Here is a 19,528-nt window from a genome sequence, read left to right as displayed (position 1 = left end):
ATTCAATGTACAACTCACAAATGGATTTCAGTGAGGCAAAAATGCTGCTGAATTTAAACAAATCACACTGCGTGACCACACGACATCAATACACTTTCAACATACAGCCAATAACGTGTTACTTCCTCCTGTCATGTGTAAACACAGGACCCCGAGCAGGTCTGCCAGGCCCAGCGTATCTGCTGCCTGATGACTGCAGCGTGCTTGTTCGAGCTCGGGGGGCGTCCCCCAGGGAAAATGAAATGCAATTAGTCATAGACACTTTACTGCATCAGAGAAAATGGGAATAGTTTGCTTTGTAAGACAGTTGGGTAGTAGCAGCTAAAGTTAGCAGCCATCAGGCCAGTGGTGGTGATGGGTCTGTAAAGGAGGCTGAGCACGTTCCTCCAGCTCAGCCTGAGCTTTTGTTGCACTGTCCTCTGGACTCCTCAGGACTTCTGCTGTTCCTCTGCATCGTGCTTGTATTTTCAAGCTGTTACCATGTTGGCAGGTTCCTTTCATCTGTGCCTTTGTGATCAGTGCTCTCTACATTCGTTTGCATTGTGGCTATGGTGTTTTTAAGTGAATCTATGCCCCTTCACATGTTTGAGTGAAGCAGACAAGATTTAGCTCTTATTCAAGAAATGTGGCATCAGTGTAGGAGCTAGTGCAGAAACTAACTGTTATTTTTTTAAGAACAGCACAAATAATTGACGTGAAAGTCTTTAAATAAATATTCCATATTTACATTAATATAAAGTGTGGGCTTACTGAGCTACAAAACCATATTTATGGGCCCTATCTAAATAATGGCCCCCTGTCTGGTACCTTCACCTGCAGGTACCGCCTCCTCTGTGACCTCAAAAAGATCAAGAAGAGGAAGAAAAACGATCATCGTCATCACGCTCATCATCAGTGCATCGAGAGAGGAGACAAATCAGATCTGACATTTAAATTAAACCACGTGGGAGGGCATCGTCTCGTGCTGCGTTGGATTCTCAGCTGATTGATGATGTAAGTCTGGCTGGTCACGTTTTCCCTCCGTCGCCACTCGTTTTTTGTCATGTTTTATTCACACACACACACACACACACACACACACACACACACACACACACACACACACACACACACACACACACACACACACACACTCTTCACGATAACCACAGCTACTGACACGTGATCTACCCGTGTATTCACCTCCGTCTGCCACTGTCAAGCCAACCGGAATACAGCTTCATTTTCAAAATAAAAAACACATGTTGACAAATTCGCACACTTTTTTGAAAACAATGGAAAAGTGTTCAAGATTAAATCACGCGTTTAAAGGAGATCCGTAATTGTAAAAGTAATATAAAAATAAATTCTGTCTGAAAAAATGTTTGGACATTGTTTTCTTATCAAGCGCTTTTATTGTGAAGGTGAGATCTTATTTCCAGTGTGGTACTAACTCTATCTATCCCTGCAGAGAAGCTGCCACAGACGCCTCCGTGTTGTCAGTCCGTTATTCAGGCTAACTTCTCTGTCTTATTCTCATTTTCTGGGTTTACAAATCAAACGCACCGTGGTGTTCTCTGTTCCGTTATCACCCGGGTCAGTGAGGCACAGACCCGGTCCAGGTCTTTAAAAACCTGTAATGGATCCAACCGGACCGCATAGACGACATCAAGTTCTGTCGGTGAGACCGGAAGTTGATGGGTTTGGCTTGAAAATAAATGTCAAGTGAAAATGAAGGCTAGCCGAAGGTTATTTCAGGTTGTCATATTTTAGTAGTCATCCAAGACTGGTTCATATGCCCCGTCTGTGAGAAAATGAAATAGCCTATATCAGAAAGCACTGTTGCAACACTTTTCCTTTACATTTGATTTGATCTAATGTGAAAAATTGTGTCTTCATGTAGTCAATATAATAAAATCCCTTAAATTTGCATCTTAAAAAGATGTACCCATTACCAATTATGTGATTAATGTACTTCCAATGGGACTTTTTGGGAATGGATAATGGTTAATGAATGCATTCATATTTTACCATATTTATAATAGAACAATAAAAAAAAAACTTGATAAAAAACAAAAACTCCAAAAATTAAGCTCTTAAAGGACCTTATTTTTCCCATTAAAAAAACATCATAAGACAGATGACCTTTGTTAAACAGGTATTAAAAAAATGTTGGGTGTTTCCTGAAATGTAACCTTTATATGTACTACATTTATGCCTTACAACCCCCTGAATTCATCCATTAATGTGCCCCCTAAAATGTACTTTATTTGTAAAGTGATTTTGAAATGAAGGTGTTTTGAGTGATTTGGCTTTTGCTTTTAAATAAACAAAAAACAACTAAAAAAAATCTCATGCTGCCAAGCATCTTGATTTAGATGGGTACATTTTCAAGGGTAAATTGATAATTGATTATTTAATATTAATACTGTTTTAAGGGACTATTCTTTGTCAATGTCTTTTTCAGCTATAGAAGAAATGTATTTTATGACAATTGAATTCATTGTGGGCTGCACGGTGGCGCAGCAGGTAGTGCGCAAGAAAAGTGAGACTTTATGATTCCTCAAGTGACATATATACATTAATACATACAGTATATAATATAACACTGTTCTGAAAGAGCCACTCTGCATAAGGAGTACTTATAGTTTTGGTTCTTTTGATACTAACACCTTCAATACTTTGATACGAATGTACTTTTACTTTAGTAAAATTTTTAATGACTCTTAGTTGAAACAGCCTGTTTTTACTCTATGGAATTGCTGCTTTAAAAAAATTAAAATAAAAAATAAGAAGGAGAAGCTCTGAGTACTTTCTTCCACCACTGGATGGGTTGGGTAAAACCTACAAGTCCCAAAGGGGTATTTGAGTGGTGCGAGGTTTACAAATTCCGCTTTTAATCTGAAAAGAAACCGGAAACCTTCTCGTGGTTCTGTGTAGCTTCACGGTGTCAGTGAGCGTTCCAGCCGAGCCGCGGACTGTTGGGCTGACCTGACGACGGATTTAAGAGAGACGTAGTGGACGTTATCTGAGCACGGTTTACATCACTGTTATTATTCACTTTTAGCTCGACTCGGGCTAAACAAGGAGGCATCCTGGAAGCAGCCGGAGAACCGCGGATATCTACGCGGCATGGATGCTTCGTGACCCGCGGCAGGTGTGAAGAGATGCCGGTGGAGCCGCCGGTGGGTACCGGCCGGGTGGTGCTGGTAAAGAAGATCATCATGAAGGACGGAGCAGCGGTGGGTGGATGACCCGCCATTTTATTCATCATTTATTATTAATTTATCTAAATGCACAATTGTTTATCCTGCATGAATCCATCACACTTTCTACTGTTTTCAAAGGCTGTAAAAATGATTCCATTCATTTGAACCACACCTCAGATGTCACACGGTCAGTGTGAGCGTTCATGGCTGCGGATGACATAACAGCATATTAAAACACATGACGTATGACTTATTCACAAAGTCACTGTTGCTTTGAAACGGCGGACATTTCTGTTCATTTCACAGTCAAAAGAATCAGATATCATCATCTGACATTTAAAACTGCTCCACTTTTCTCTGCCGACCATTCCTGATGGGAGTGCGTGTTTGTGTGAGGCTCTGTGTTACAGCCTAGAACTGATCAGAGGATCCACATGATGAAATGAATGAATGAGCTGAAATGAGCCAGAACCCAGCAGGTCTGCTCCAAAATGGCTGTTGTCGTCGGGTGGAGATGAGAGTGAGCTGCAGGTAATGGAGACATGGCAGAGCTGGTTTAATGTGGCCTGCAGACAGCTCAGCTTAGTGTGAGGATGATGTGGTCAGGATGGATCCATTATCTCTTACATAACAGCTCTCAGCCTGAATACACTGAGGGCAGGCGCAGACTGCAGCTCCAGCGCTCCAGCCTCCATTTTAACAACCTCCATGACAGACAGTCACAGACCCTTCTGTTGTTTTAAGACCACCCACAGCAGTGTAGTTTGTCCTTTACCTTGTATTAGATTGAAAATGTCAGCCAAACAGACACACGGTATTAAAACGACATTTATCTCAAATGTGGAACACGGTGCTGTTTCAGCATCAGGCCAAAATGTCAGATATGGTCTGTTTCCAGGCTCCTCGCTGTGACGCTTTGCGTCCCTTAAACAAATCATTTGTGAGGAGCCTTTTCACAATGTTCTGACGTTTTATTGATTGAACAGCGCTAGATCAATTGACAAAAAAAAGATGGACAGCTCAATCAATAAGGAAAATAACGTCGGCCTCAGCCGTACGAGCAGCATGAAGACAGTCAGTACAGATGATAAAGAACAGAAACAAAAACAAGCCTTGCAATAAAAATAAACCAGATCAAACCCTGGACTGTACTGTCTCTTCAGGTAGAGCTGAAACATTTAGCATCCACAAATGAAATCATCAGCAACAAGTATGATACTGGATGAATCATTTAAAGGGACAGTTTGGGTTTTTTGAATCAAAGGAGGAGTAAAGGCTCAGAATGAATGAGCTGCTGTGCACAGGCTCAGCAGTGAAACAGATTTTAGCCACCTAAAAAAGGCCTGTATGAATGTGGCCTGTGTCTGTGTATCAGTATCAGTTCAGGTGTACGCCACATTCAGAACATTTTCACCGCTTTTCCTCGCCATCGGACAGGCCTTTGCTTTGGCACTGTGTTGTCTCAACTGTACAACTTGCAGTGATCATTTCTCTGAAGAGGATGATGTAAAACCAACAGAAAATATACCAGAGAGAATAGGGGTGGGTATTGCCAAGGACCTCACGATACCATGGCATCACGATACTTGAGTCACGATACGATATGATATTGCGATATCCAAATTTTGCGATATATTGCGATATTCTACATAGTTCACTAAAAAAAATGTAAAAGGCATTATGCATCTTAAAATCCGAGTTGTATGTACATCAGATGATAGTGATAATTCATGGGACAAACTGAGTCAAAACAATGTAATTCAAATTATCCATGCCATTTTATTGTAACTATACAAGTGCAAGTTACAACATATTTGCATGAACAACATGAGCTGAGCTAATATGTCGAAGAAGAAGAGTGCCTTGCAGTGAGGTAGCGGTACAGCGACACCCCACGGAAGTCTTACTGGACTTACAACCCGTCTGAAATATGATTTATTAATTGAAAAAATATCAACATTCAAATTTTGAATATCGATATTGAATTGGAAGACAAAGTATCGCGATATATTGTCATATCAATTTTTTTGCCCACCCTTAAGAGAGAAGCTCTCTGATGAGCACTGCTGTTCCCAACCATCAGGTAAGACATGCTAAATACCAAAAACACATGACACAACAATATGGCCCATATCTCCTATCACAGTTTATATTATGGTGACGGTGTACATCATGTTACAGTAATTGTTCTGTAAATTTAATGAAGAAGTGGTTAAAACAATCATACGTCGTCACATTTGATCATCCTCTTCCATCCAAACTAAAACAGCAGCCTCACTCTGACATGAGGCAGCTGGATGGCCATATCGTTCTGCCCTCTTTTCTTGGACTCGTATCTTCCATAAACTGCTGAAACTCTGACGCACACAGCTGATCATACAGCGCGCTGCATGCTTAGGAATATGAAGGTTTCATGGTCGAGACAAATATAGCGCCAAAGCAAAGCGCTGTCTGGCAGGAAGGTGAAAATGTTCTAAATATAGCGCACACTCATTATTTGCTGTACTTGCTGTGTGACATGGCGCCTCTGCTCTTTTCATGCTGAAGGTTAATGACTTCTTCTATGGAGATGTATCCGTTTATGATGTTGGTGGAGGTGTTTCAGGCTGGGTGGCTTGTCTCTGCAGGAGACCTGTATGCACAGTAACAGTAGCTGGTAATATGCTTTACATTAGTCGAGTAAAGCTGGATTTGTAGTTGATCCAAGCGGTTAACAGCAGTCCCAGCTTCTAGATACTTACTTTATGTTTGAACAAAGCCGTTAATGTCACCAACACAACGCATTGTGTTGCACACGATCAGGCCTTATTATGCTTTCATCATATTCTCTGTTTTTCTAACAACAGGCTGGGATGTAGATCATAGAGCTTGAGTTACATCCTGGTAACTCATGACATTATTTCACCAAGTCTTATTACTCAATATGACTTTAGAGCTGTAACATGTACTCATGGTACAGTTTAACTGACTTTCAGTGTGTAATATTTGAGTACTCTTTCTGCCTCTGGGGAAAACACAAGCAGCCAATCACAGTCTGCATCAGGATACATCAGGACTACCGCTGCATGTCTCCATCGCAGCAGTAGCTCCATCCTTTAGCAGGGGCCCATTAGAGGGTGGCATGGGAGTGGATTTTCCCTCCCATGACAAAGGGATTGATCGGTGGTGGGTTTTTACATGAAATCATTGATTGATTAAGGTAGAGTGACCTTTTTTAACGATGCAGGGGTGACTGATAGAATGACAAGCATTGTGTTTAGAGTAAAATGTTTTAAATAATAGCATTTATTTATGTTGGATATGCATATTTGTTTATAAATAGCCTGTTGTTATTATGATTCCCAGTCTGCCAGTCTTCTTCCATTGGCTTTTCTTCCTGGGCCGTCTCAGTCACATGATAAACAGTGAAGCTGACTCGCATCCTGCGGGAATCCAGCAGGAATCCCTTCATCCACAGGATTCCAGGGAAAAGGTCTTCCTCTAGGGCAGGGTTTCACAATCTTTTCCATGCCATGGCCCCCCAAACAGCATTAGCTTCTGGCCGGGGACCCCCTTTGCAAACCCACTGACAATGCTAGAAAATATGTAAAGAAACTAAAAAAAATCAACTTTTAGAATGATTTTCTCACTTTTATTCACTATTCAATAATTATTGAAGGTCTGCACGCGACTTCATGATGTCATGAACAATGTTTGGACTGGCAGGCAATCAGAAAGATGAGCATGGCAAATAACATTTCGATATATGTTGAGAAATTATATTTTCTAATGATGATTTTCAAAAAATAATTTGTAATTAATAATTACAATTTTTTTTATTTTTGCTTTTTTTTCTGATCTTCCCTCCTATTTTCTGAGGCCCCCCTAGTGCCCCCTGGGGGGGCCGCCAGGGGGCCACAGCCCCCACTTTGAAAACCACTGCTCTAGGGCACATCATCGTAGCCTTCAGAGTAATCTCAGAGCAATGCATGTAACCATCGTAGTTACCGCGTAACCCCTCAACACAAAGCAAAATCCGCTTTTCCAGTAGAAACTGCACATTGAGGCATCTTGATACCAGTCAGCCTATCAGGTTACAGCACTGTCTCTTGACTGCTTCCTGTTTATGTGACACATTCAGTGTGTGCTGTGGACAGCCAGTGTATCTTGGAAAGCTAACTCTCTTTACTTGACTTGAAAATACGAGCAGTATGAAGAAATACAGCAAAATGAGATGAACATTATTCGCGTATTCACTGCTCGTAGAGCTGAACAGCAAAGCTCAACGTTGTTTTTAATCCTGACCAAAATGTGCAGAAAACTCAGAATCTGCTTTACTTATTCTTTGCTCACCATTTCTGGTATTCTTGCTATTTTTAAACTGCATTATATTCAAGGAAATTTAAGATGAGCCTTTTCTGATGGCCAGAGGGGAAATGTGCTTGTTGCAGCAGCATAGAAAACAATAAAAAACAAATACTCAAAGATATATGAAACTGACAGGAAAATAGAATTAAAAATAACTATGCATGACAAAAGTAAAACTGTCCAGTTTAGTCCAACAGAGAGTCCAAAACCCAGTATTCAGTATCAGTTCTAACGATGTAAAACAGAGAAGCAGCAAATCCAAACATTGGAGAAGCTGGAACCAGAGAGTAGTTGGAATTTTTGCTTAAAAAATGACTTAAGCGATTCCTCGATTATTAAAATAGGTACTTGATTAACTTTCTAACAAACACTGTACGTACAAGACATCATTTACCACAGATCCTTTAAAATCTCATCAGGGTTATGCAGACAAATATCGTGACTGTTAAATAGAATGGAAAGACAGATGTTGTATCAGCCATTTTTCAGGTATCAAAGCCATGCAGAAATCTAACATAATGTAAATCTTCCCCGTTATGATCTTTCCACCTGCTGACGTGAAGCTTGACAATACAGCAGGCCAACAAAGAACAACTGATTATCTGAGTAGTTCAAATCTGTGTTAGTACAATGTAGAAGCTGTTATTATTGAAGCTAAAGATAGAAAATGGTCCATAAATCCTGTGTATCTGTGTCAGTGTGCTGACCATCATTTCATGTGTGCTGCTCCAGTTCAATGCTAACTCTGTATTAATCAGCCCAGAGCCCAACTGCTTTACAGAATGGGTCTCTGTAGTTCAAATCAGTTCAATTTGCTTGAAAATGCTCTTACATTGTGTGAAAGGGTAAAGTTTGAATACAATGACACGTTTACTTTATCTTCGTGAATGTGAAGAAACATTTTGCACGCATACATTTGGCCCGGGTACAATGTCGACCATGCTAGTCAGCCATGGTCCAAGCTCTAGCAGTGATGATGATGCTTTTCATGCTTCCAGAGAAAAGACATGAAAAGTTTGAGTTCACCCAATGTTGATCAGACCACAAGAGGATGTGTGGTGTGTTACCGACTGGCAGTGTGTTTTATTTGTTGCAGGGACACAAAATCTAAGATGTGCATGAGTGTGAGGAAGACTCGTTTTTGTTCCTTTGTCTGACAGATGTTGAAGTAACGATGGTCTCAACCTGTGTTGTTGGCTCAGATAATAATAATGTGTACCAGGTAGGTTGAGAAATGATGACAAACTCATGCTGCGGTCTAACCCAATTTTGAAACCTTGTGACACAGACTTCATTGGTCAAACGCTCATTTCTAACAGTGAAATTTAAAAGAAACAACAATAACAACAGAAACAAGGGTCTTGCTTGGTTTTTGTGAATATGTTGCACATGTATCCACACTTGGTGTGGAAATACCTTTGGTACTGATCCATGTATCTCAGATGTCAGAGCCCACCAACAGGAACAACTTTGGACAATAGTTCCTGCTCTTAACTGCAGCACCACATGATGATAATGTGAAGACATACTATCGCCATGTCTCTGCTTGTTGATATTTATAGAAATGAACTGAAACCAGCGGCTGCCTGGAAGGAAGGAAATCAATCTATGCTGCATCAGATTCAGAATAAGCATATATTTACATATATATTTAAAAGGAGCACACCCCCAGGGGAGCCCGAGAGGCGGGGAGGATGAAATCCCCCCACAGACAGACCTACTGGTAATGACCCGTGCGAATGATCAAAGGACAACGGGCGTGGAATGTGTCTGCAGCAACAAGTGTAAGAACCTGCATGGCTTGAAGATTTGCCAAGGCAAGATGAAATCCTTGGGCAGGAAGCCGGTGCTGCAGTGCACATGAGGAACACCTGGTGAGACGCAAGAGGATTCAGGCCTGGAAAACCCCCACAGTGCTCGAATCCTCTGTGCACCTGAAGCTTCAAATCCAAATCAAGGTTTCCTGATTCCATCAGAAGGACCTCACTGAGACCAGACGTATCACTTTTGTCAGAAACAAGAAGACAAGTGGTCACACTGGAGCTCGCAGTTTCCTGGGAGGCCCGGATGGAAGAAGGCGAGGTATGCTGACCTTGTAGATGAGTGTCGGAGACAAGGGTGGAGGACATGGTGCCTGCCTATAGAAGTTGGCTGCAGAGGATTTGCTGGTCTGTCCCTCTGCAAAGCATTGCGTCTCCTGGGTATAACAGGTATCAACAAGAGGCAGCCCAGAGGCCAATCTTCATCCAGAGCAACAGAAGACATACAGCTTCTAACCTTGATGATAAACTGATCTTCCTCTGTAAAATTGATGGAGTACTCCTTTAATTGTAGAGTCACATTAAAAAATAATAGTGATTGTAAATGCTTGTGTGTTTGCGCTTTGTGTATTTCAGCTCCAGCAGGGTATCGGCAGGCCCAGTGTCTATCATGCAGTGGTGGTCATCTTCCTGGAGTTCTTCGCCTGGGGACTGCTCACCACGCCCATGCTCACTGTGAGTATCACAGGAAGACGATTGGATTCATGCAGAGCAGTTCTGACACTCAGTAGTGAGATTTGAGATGAATAAAATTCTAGATCCATGTCATGTCAGCATGTTGCAAGTACAAAAAGCAGTTTGCATCTTGTTGAGCGTGATCGATCGTTTCTTACCTTTTGGTTTGGATCTTGCATCACATCTTAACTTTTTGCTGTGAAATCTGTGTTGGTTTTCTAAACGTTGGTGTTGTGCCTCTCTTTGTAGGTTTTGCATGAAACATTTCCCCAGCACACCTTCCTGATGAACGGACTCATTCAGGGTGTGAAGGTAAGAACTTCAATGCTTCAAATCCTGCTCAGTATAAGACTAAACAACAGAGATATATTTGACTTCTGTTAGCGAGGGCTGTTTATGTTGTCACTGACTCCACCTCTTCATGTCAAGGGTCTGCTGTCATTCATGTCTGCTCCTCTGATTGGTGCATTGTCGGACGTGTGGGGGAGGCGGTCCTTCCTCTTGGTCACTGTCTTCTTCACTTGCGCCCCGATCCCTCTAATGAGGCTCAGCCCCTGGTGAGACTCACACTTCTCTGTCATACGAAGACATAGAGACACAGCAGTAGTGAGTTGAAGGGCGTCACTACAGGGTCATGTTATGGTCATAAACTGTGACATCAGAGTTCAGCACAATCACACCGCAGTATAATTTCTGTGTGGACGGATGAGGAGATTGGATTGCCATAATGTTTTTCACATAGTTTTCTGCTGTCGTGCAGTCTTGAGCTAATAAGCTAAGTTGGAGCTAATGGATCAAACACAAGCCATGTAAGTGAAGCTGTTAACAGTTTTTCTTACCTGCTCGTTCTACAGGTGGTATTTCGCCATGATCTCCATGTCTGGCGCTTTCTCTGTCACCTTCTCAGTCATCTTTGCTTACGTTGCTGATGTCACGGATGAAAGAGAGAGGAGTACAGCATACGGTCTGGTGAGGACTTCTGCTTAAAGGAAATATATACATCTTAAAATCTCCATGCAGCATGCTGGAGACAATTAGAATAATACCTGCATGCACATGTGATGTTTACCCCACAAAGGATCAAATTAATGATGGCCAGCAAGCGAGTAGCCTTTTTTACTTAAAGATACACCTAGCTCAGTTTGTTTGTTTTTTCCAAAATCCATATGTGTGAGAGAAAGTGAAAGGATGAACATTCATTTGAGGACATCTAGAAAGCATCACAAAGTGACATAAACATCATGGTGACCTCATGCTGCCGGATGGATGGATGGATGGATGGATGGATGGATGGATGGATGGATGGATGGATGGATGGATGGATGGATGGATGGATGGATGGCGGTGTTGTGGTCCCGGGGTTTGCTTGTTTCTCTGTTTCCTGTTTTGTTTTGAAAGTTCCCTTTCCTTGTGTGTGTTTTCTGTGTCACCTGTGTTTCATTATCAGTACGCTGCGTTTAGGGCCTCTTTTGAACTTGCAGTATTTTCACATTGTCAAAAATCAAAACCTTTTTGTGATTCATTTCACGTGTTGGTCATATTGTTCAAAGGGCACATAGCCAACTGTATGTTGAATATTCTGTCATTTCATAGCTTAGCTGTCCCTTCTGCCATTTCTGCTGTTCTTTCTGACAAGCAGCTTGATTACTGTGTCAGAAAAATTCCTTTCTTCATCTTCCTCTCAGCTGTTGCCATGATTCACCGTAATGTACCATTGATCAGCAGGCTCATTTATATTCATGGTGCTTTGCATTGACCATGGTGGCAAGTCAAGGAGCCTATCGACGTTTGCACATCTCCAGATGGACTCTTAATTTCACAGCTTTCAGCCCTGCTTAAGCTACGGAATCAAAATTTCAGTTTTGCAAGATTAATCACATTCCCATCAACCTCAGCTGGATTCTGTGTTGCTACTTAGCAAATTGTAGGATGCCATTTCACTAAACTAAGATGGCAAACATGTTAAAACGTGTATAGTCTTATAAAAATCTGCATATTAGCATTGTCATCAAAAGCATGCTAGCATGTGGACGTTAGTATGTAGCTTAAAGCCCCATCAGCTTCGCGACATGGAAGTCTACATACATAAGAGCAAAAATGCCTCCAGCAGCTTCTCTTCTCGCCTTCAACAAATAAAGTTCAGCTTCTACTGGTTTTTCAGTCTTCTCCATCTCCTTCTCTCCTTGTGACCCCCAGGTGTCGGCTACTTTTGCGGCCAGCCTGGTGACGAGTCCGGCCATCGGGGCGTACCTGTCGGCCTGGTATGGAGACAACCTGGTGGTCCTGGTGGCCACGCTGATCGCTCTGGCCGACATCTGCTTCATCCTGCTGGCCATGCCCGAGTCTCTGCCGGACAAGATGAGGCTCAACACCTGGGGGGCGCCCATATCCTGGGAGCACGCTGACCCCTTCGCTGTCAGTAAACAAAACTTTATAGTGCACTCTCTGATTGGTTGGTTGAATAATAAAGTTGTAGCAGGTTGATTTGTTTTGTTTGTTTGTAGTTTGTATGAAGTCTTTTTCTCAGATCTCTTCTTTGTTGTTGGACACAGTATGTAGAGTGGAGATGTGGGCAAAGGGACCCTGAATGTTCCACAACACAGTAACATTATTTGAATCATTTAATGATAGGTTATGGGATGGCCTCTTCTTGCTATGATAATGATAAAAATAAGTAGGATACAGGTACAGATCAGATGATCAGACTGTAACACTGACCCTTTGAGTCCCTAGCATTAATATTCATTGAGGTTAAAGTAACTGATGTAGGTGTCTGTGTCTGTCCGTCTCTCTTCAGTCTCTGAGGAAGGTGGGCCAGGACTCGACGGTCTTACTCATCTGTATCACTGTGTTCCTGTCTTACCTGCCGGAAGCTGGGCAGTACTCCAGCTTCTTCCTCTACCTGAGACAGGTGAGACACACTGTTGGTGCTAACATTATTACTCCTGTTATTGCTGCGACTGCTTTTTAAAGCCACTGTGAGAAGGATTAAAAAAATGCTTATCTTTGGCGCCCCCAGTGGTGGCACCAAAAAAGACACTTTAGCAGACGGCGATGTCTTATGTGTAGAGAATGTCAAAGGTAACACAACACAGTTTTTACAGGCAGATTCTAAATATATCAGCTAGTTGTCACACCATTGACAAGTTAATTAACTTTTAAAATAATCTTATGTTGACACTGACATCCCCTAGAAAAAGAAACAGTAATAAGAATTTCTGTCTGTCTCAACAGGTCATTAATTTCTCCTCCACAACCATCGCTATTTTCATCGGAGTGGTGGGCATTCTGTCTATCGTAGCACAGGTAACACACACACACACACACACACACACACACACACACACACACACACACACACACACACACACACACACACACACATACACACTGGCTGTTAGAGATGTACATACAGTATGTAACAGTGTACAACATGAACACAGATCACATTTGTTTATACGAGTCCATCTTTAACTGACCTTTACTACTCATTATAGTGATAGTTAATGATAATGAATTATACACATTTCTTACATGAGTACAAGGTTAGAACTAAATTTAAAATCCCTTCCTCTCTTCTCTTTCTCCTCAGACTCTCTTCCTCACTCTGCTGATGAGGACTCTGGGTAATAAAAACACTGTTCTGTTGGGTTTGGGCTTCCAGATCCTTCAGCTGGCCTGGTACGGCTTTGGATCAGAGCCATGGTGAGATCTATGAGTGTGTGTGTGTGTGTTGTTTGTTTTGTGTAAGGCTACATTCATTCTGTCCTTAAAGCAACCCTGGAGGATTAGCACACAGTGGATGAGATAGTTGGGAGGGAACCTGTAACATTAGCCAACAGTGTGAATGCTCAGACTGATGACAGACACTCGACACACTGAAAAACTATGTGGATGACATCACAGAGATCTGATATATACACGTTTAACTGTCTGTGTGTGCTAACAGGATGATGTGGGCGGCTGGTGCTGTGGCAGCCATGTCCTCCATCACCTTCCCCGCTGTCTCTGCTCTGGTGTCACAGTCTGCTGATCCTGATAAACAAGGTGACAAAGAGAATCTCCTCCTCCTCTGACCTCTCCTCTCCTCTCCTCTCCTCTCCTCTCTCTCTCTCTCTCTCTTCCCCCTCAGATCAATAGGTCAGTGTGTTATTATGGATTTTTAGGTTGGAGGTTTGAATTACTAGACCAGGCAGTGAAATCAATCCAGTGCCAGCTAAACATACCATCAGATACAGTTTCCTCTGTGTCAGCAGTAACGTCTTCAGTAACCTGAGCAGGAACATGACCTATCTCCTGCCCCTGCAGGTGTGGTCCAGGGCATGATAACAGGGATCAGAGGTCTGTGTAATGGTCTGGGTCCAGCTCTGTACGGATTTATCTTCTTCCTCTTCAACGTCGAGCTCAACACCATGGACCCCATCCAGGGAGACTTCAACATTGACCCCCTGCCTCTGCACAGTCCCACTGAGGTACCGTGTACAGTCAGCTACACCCCAGTGGTCTACACCAACTCTTTCCAACAAGAAATGCTGAAAAATATCTAAAAAAGAGTAGAACACTGGTTAACTAGTACCACCAGCATTGTCATTGTTTCATAGTAAAGGCCTGCACTGCCATCACATGAAAACACTGTAATCATGAATCAGAAGCGTTGTGTTCGTATCAATGTTAGTTTTATCATTAGATTACTGCAGTGAATGAATGCTGCAGGAGAGAAATCACTGAGGCTCCTGCTGTAACATTAGTATGCAGAAAGAATGGCTGTAGTGCCACATCACAATGGATGCAGTGGAAGCTATGGAAAAATGTTCAGGCATTGGTGTTGGTTGGTTACACATTAACTAATGTAAATGTGGTGATATTGGCTAAAATCAGTAATCCATGAGTAGTTTACTTTTTAGTTGTGGACTAGTAAGTTAGTTGAGTAGTTGGGCAAACAACTAGGAATGTTCTTAGTTATCGGTCTGCGTAGATTTGTTTTAATAAAGCCAACCAAATGGTTTAATTTGAAAGCACAATTGCGGAAAACAGTGACGTCAGCCTTCTTTCACAGGCAGAGCACATGGTCCCACCGAGCCAGACAGCAACTACAAAACACAAGAGCCACAGACTCCCAAGCTACCCCCAGTAGCCCCGCTGCTAGAGTCTCCTTTTCATTTCCAAACAAGGACACAGTGTCTTGAGCTGCCCGCTGCATGAGCAATGAAAAACACATTCACCAGGAAAAGGTGCACTGCTAGCGTCACTTTGCAGGCTAGATTGCTAATTAGCTGTACAGCAGGAGCACATTAAACAGCATTCCTGCACAGGTCACCTACGTCCTGTTCAATGCTGGTGTGGTCTTTTTCTTCAGTACTACTAACAACACACTGTCTGACCAAGACATGTAGGCGACAGCAGCAGAGGCTGATCTAGAGAAAAATTCATGGGGTGGCAAGAAGACAACATGGAGACTAGAGAGCGAGGAATACAATCCACAGTTCAAGAAAGTTGGAAGGCCACTTAAAACATACACATAAAGAAAGTGATCATTTTCTTATCTTTTTTGACATATCTCCCTGTCATTATTACAACTGCTCAGAGACTCCAGGGAGCATCATCTTATGCTGCATTCATGTGCACTTGGACACCTGACTTTGGCCCTTGTAAATTGAAGAAAATTAAAGGAAACATTTTCTTTGTTCCTCTCTCTCTCAGCGAGCCCTCATCCCTGGCCCGCCATTCCTGTTGGGGGCGTGCACCGTGGTCGTCGCCTTCCTTGTCGCTCTCTTCATCCCTGAGAAGCCTTCCTGCTCCTCCTCTCCCTCCCAGCTGTCCCTCAGCGACAAGCCCCACCCAGACAGCAAGGAGTCAATGTCCTCGCTGGCTGGTGTCCACATCAACACTCCCCTCCCCGGCAGCGACGAGGAGGCCCCTCCCACTGCCAGCGACGAGGACTTTGAGCCGTTGCTGCAGGACAGTATCGTTTGATGGACAGGTGGATGGTCCACAGAAGGTGGGGCTTAATTCATGGGTTGTTTGATTGACATTTTTTAACAAAGACAAAAACACATTTTCTTTGCCACAAGGCGGGACTAAGTGTACTTTTATTGTCAGAAGATTGCTATTGACAGCAAGAAGCTCCAATGGCCTCGTTCCTTTGCCAGAAAGCGATACTCGCATATTACTTCACTAGGACCAGGAGCAGAGGCGGTAACGTCTTCTGAGTAACCAATCCGGATGTTTGTTTCGCAAGGGGTGGGAGCAGAAACCTGCAAATAAGATGTCATTGTTTGATTGGACAGAAGAGGCAGAGATGATTATTTGACTGACAGAGGGACGGTGGGGCCAACATGGACAAGACAGTTTAAATGGAATCCATCGTTTGATTGACAAGAGGAGGGACCAACTGGGTTTTTTCAGAAATGGCTTTGCCCAGTTTTTCACCCGCATAAAAATCCCCTGAAGGGAAATATTTTTGAGGTTTTGATGGAAGGATTATTGTTCATCTTTAAGCTTGAAGTTGTTGATTGTTTTTGTGATAAACAAGAAAAGGTGTTTTTACTTTCAGCTGTATCATTTTGAAGCCGTATTTTTAATGCTGTGATTATTTCTTATTGGTTATTGTACAAAAGAAACATGTCTGCAACATATTTACAGCAACCAAAACAGCAGTGTTGATTTCTACTCTTTCTTTGTTGAAGAAGAACATTTTTTGTTACGTCTTTTTTTTTCTTTTTGGCAGAGTTAAGGGATTTCTATTCCTTTTAAGTGTACAGAATCCTACCTGCTTTAAGCTGTTGATCACTAACAAGGTACGAATGTGACGAGCTGAGAGATGAGTCAGTCAGCTGAAATCCAACATGTCAAAATATCAATTTAAATCCTTTTTCATCTCACGGTCATTTTCGTGGCCAGGTTTCCACTTTAACATTCATTTCCAGAACAAGAAAAAGGGAAATGTTTCAGACAATGCATTGATAACAGACCCAAAAATATATTTATTGTATATATTTTAGAAATTTATGAGAAACAAAGAATCCAGTATGATTCTGAAGTTGAATATAATAACCAAACGCCTCACTGGATAGATTTTACTCTTCATTTTGCCAGTGCGTGTCCCCATTTGTCACTCTACCTCAGATCAGGATGTTTTTAAATCACACTCAACCTGGATTTACTCATCTTCTATCACATTTATTTTATTTTTATATATCAAAATGACTTTATGAAAGTGCTGCTGGATGCTGGCAGTGGGAAAACCTCAGAGCTGCAACTCTGGTATTGAGCTTGTTAGCCACCCAAGAACCAACTTTTAGTTCTATCTTCAGTGACAAAGTGGATAGATATTCAAATAACATTATGTCCTCTGAGTACAAGTCCAACAATAACTGGTACTGTAACATGTTTTTTCTTCACGTTTTAATTTTGGTGTGTGCAGTGTATCCATTTGGTGCTAAGTGAACACTAGGTGGCAGAGTTGTACAGTTTTTAATATTTAATAATAGTATATAAGATCCTGGTCAGCAATGGATTCTCAAAATGACATCATCCATATGCACATCCTGAATGTGCTTCAGATTCTTACTAAATGTTATGCGCTATGACACAAACCATGTGTCCATCTTTTGTCGTTTTAAGCAAAATTTTGAAATGTAACAAAAGTGAAAAAACAAAGAAAATGCAAATTAGGCATCATTTCCATAAACTGGTTTGGAGCAAATAAGTGAGGTTACTCAAAGTGTAGTTTCATCAAAAGTTGTCGCCATTAGCTACGTTATGTATGACTTTTTTTCTTTTTTTTTTTTGCTGTTTCCATCAAGCTTTTCAAATGTGATGTTTCAAAATGTGCTTAAAAAGACCTTTATGGAGACACGGCTGCAGCGTTGCTCTTAGCTCACCCCTACATTGTTTAAATGTCACCAAATGGAGCTTGCACAACCTTTACATCCTCCAGTTTTGTAAGACCAAACTTACAGACCAAACATTTTTTAGCACAAATATGTAACCACACTCAGCTCTCTACAGTGTCATGCTGCCATCTAGTGCCCACCCAGAATATAGGTTTAGAACCGCCTTTAGTTGGCAGCATGACATCATGAAGTTGCTCCAAAGTGGCAATGCTTCTTGCTCTTATTGTCCAGGGTCAATGTGCCTTCAGCTCCAAGTTGCGTTTCCTTCCAATATTTTCCTTCAACTGTGAGATCAGCTGGTCATTTGTGTGCGAAGGCTGTCTCACAGCCCACAGGCCTTTTCTGTATGATTTTAAAAACACATGGAGGTCAACAGGAAAGTTGTTTGATTCACAATGTTGCAGAAATGAGGTTTTTCCCCTGGTGGCAGTGATATTCCTGTGAATGAACTTATACTTGAAGCATCAGAAAGAGATTTTACAAGAGCTTTAGAGAAGATTTAGGAACAAATGCTGAAGAGTTTAACAGTATATAACAGGCAGAGTGTACATAGTTATTTGCTTTATGACCTTAAAATGTAAATGTACACGTGAATGATATTATAGTTTATATATTATATAAGTGAAGTGTGGGCTTTGCTTGTTTCCTGTGGTTGATATCAAGGTTTTCCTTCAGTTGGCAGTCCTGTGCAGTCATGGTTGGGGGTTCAGTTCTGCCTGTGCAGACCATCAGTCATTTTGCTTTGGTTCTTTGTCTTCATTCAGATTAGACTATCAAACAAACAATCCCCCTTCCTCTCTTATTCACTCTTGAGTATGATTACATGCACATCAGTATCCTGGCAGCCAGTCTTTGTCTGTCTTTGGTCATATTTGGAATATGATGACAAAGATGAAACAAAGAGAAAGTGGTTATTCGTATCCTTGTGACTCATCGACTCTTTTTATACAATTTGAAAAGGTGCTAGATCTGATCAACCTATCTGCAATTTGTCTTGCTAACACTTTTTAACAGCATTCTAATGATTTCATTTCTCCAATCTAATCCCATCGGTTTCAGCTTTTTCATTAATTAAAGAGAACATTTAATTTCATTACTGTAATGATAAAGATGGCTGTTTGTGCTGTCATTATCGTTTAAGAGTGAAAGCTTTGTCACAAGTGTACCAGTTTCTTTGAAATAACCCAGATCACATCATTAAGGCTACTGGAAAACATCCTCATACAGGATCTCATGCCTGTATGAGTTTTCGTTTACTCCAACACCCAGACCAGGAGTAGGATATTAGTGTGAATGTAAACACTCAGAGTTCATTTAAGTGATAACTGCACCCACTCAGTTCAGCAGCAGTGAAACTGACTCAGCAGTGTAAATATTGTACATGATTGTGTGTCTGTACATGTGAAGAAATGAAATTCACTGGAAATACACTTTGTCTGTCGTCTTGTCTGGAAGTGTACCAGCCAGTTGATGGTTATTGGAAATTAAAACAGAACAACACTTAACATCTGCATGACGAGTGCTTTTTTTTCTAACTCCAGCTGGTTGTTGTTGTTCACCGTATTCTCCTGTGGCACGTCGCAAAAAGTCACTTCATTATTAC

The 19,528-nt window shown here is 41.7% G+C and overlaps 1 protein-coding gene across 1 annotated transcript; it reads left to right on the top strand.

Moving 5' to 3' along the window:
- The first annotated feature begins 2,925 nt into the window (after window positions 1-2,925).
- On the top strand, window positions 2,926-19,428 carry mfsd14ba (major facilitator superfamily domain containing 14Ba). The gene is made up of 12 exons (XM_070988651.1): window positions 2,926-3,221; window positions 9,932-10,030; window positions 10,280-10,342; window positions 10,460-10,587; window positions 10,885-10,999; window positions 12,227-12,445; window positions 12,828-12,941; window positions 13,265-13,336; window positions 13,623-13,735; window positions 13,980-14,077; window positions 14,339-14,502; window positions 15,731-19,428. The coding sequence occupies exons 1-12, from the start codon at window positions 3,147-3,149 to the stop codon at window positions 16,001-16,003; spliced, it is 1,533 nt and encodes a 510-aa protein (XP_070844752.1). The 5' UTR covers window positions 2,926-3,146; the 3' UTR covers window positions 16,004-19,428.
- Window positions 19,429-19,528: the final 100 nt, after the last annotated feature.

The sequence above is a fragment of the Chaetodon trifascialis genome, chromosome 20 (assembly GCF_039877785.1).
Source record: "Chaetodon trifascialis isolate fChaTrf1 chromosome 20, fChaTrf1.hap1, whole genome shotgun sequence".
Classification (NCBI taxonomy): domain Eukaryota; kingdom Metazoa; phylum Chordata; class Actinopteri; order Chaetodontiformes; family Chaetodontidae; genus Chaetodon; species Chaetodon trifascialis.
Note: the sequence above shows the minus strand (reverse complement) of the source record. Positions and strands in the feature narration are given on the sequence as shown.

Coding starts and splice junctions, on each gene's coding strand:
- mfsd14ba (XM_070988651.1), top strand. CDS start 3,147: ATGCCGGTGGAGCCGCCGGTGGGTACCGGCCGGGTGGTGCTGGTAAAG. Junction 13,337..13,622: donor TTCTGTCTATCGTAGCACAG/GTAACACACACA, acceptor CTTTCTCCTCAG/ACTCTCTTCCTCACTCTGCT. Junction 13,736..13,979: donor GGCTTTGGATCAGAGCCATG/GTGAGATCTATG, acceptor GTGTGCTAACAG/GATGATGTGGGCGGCTGGTG.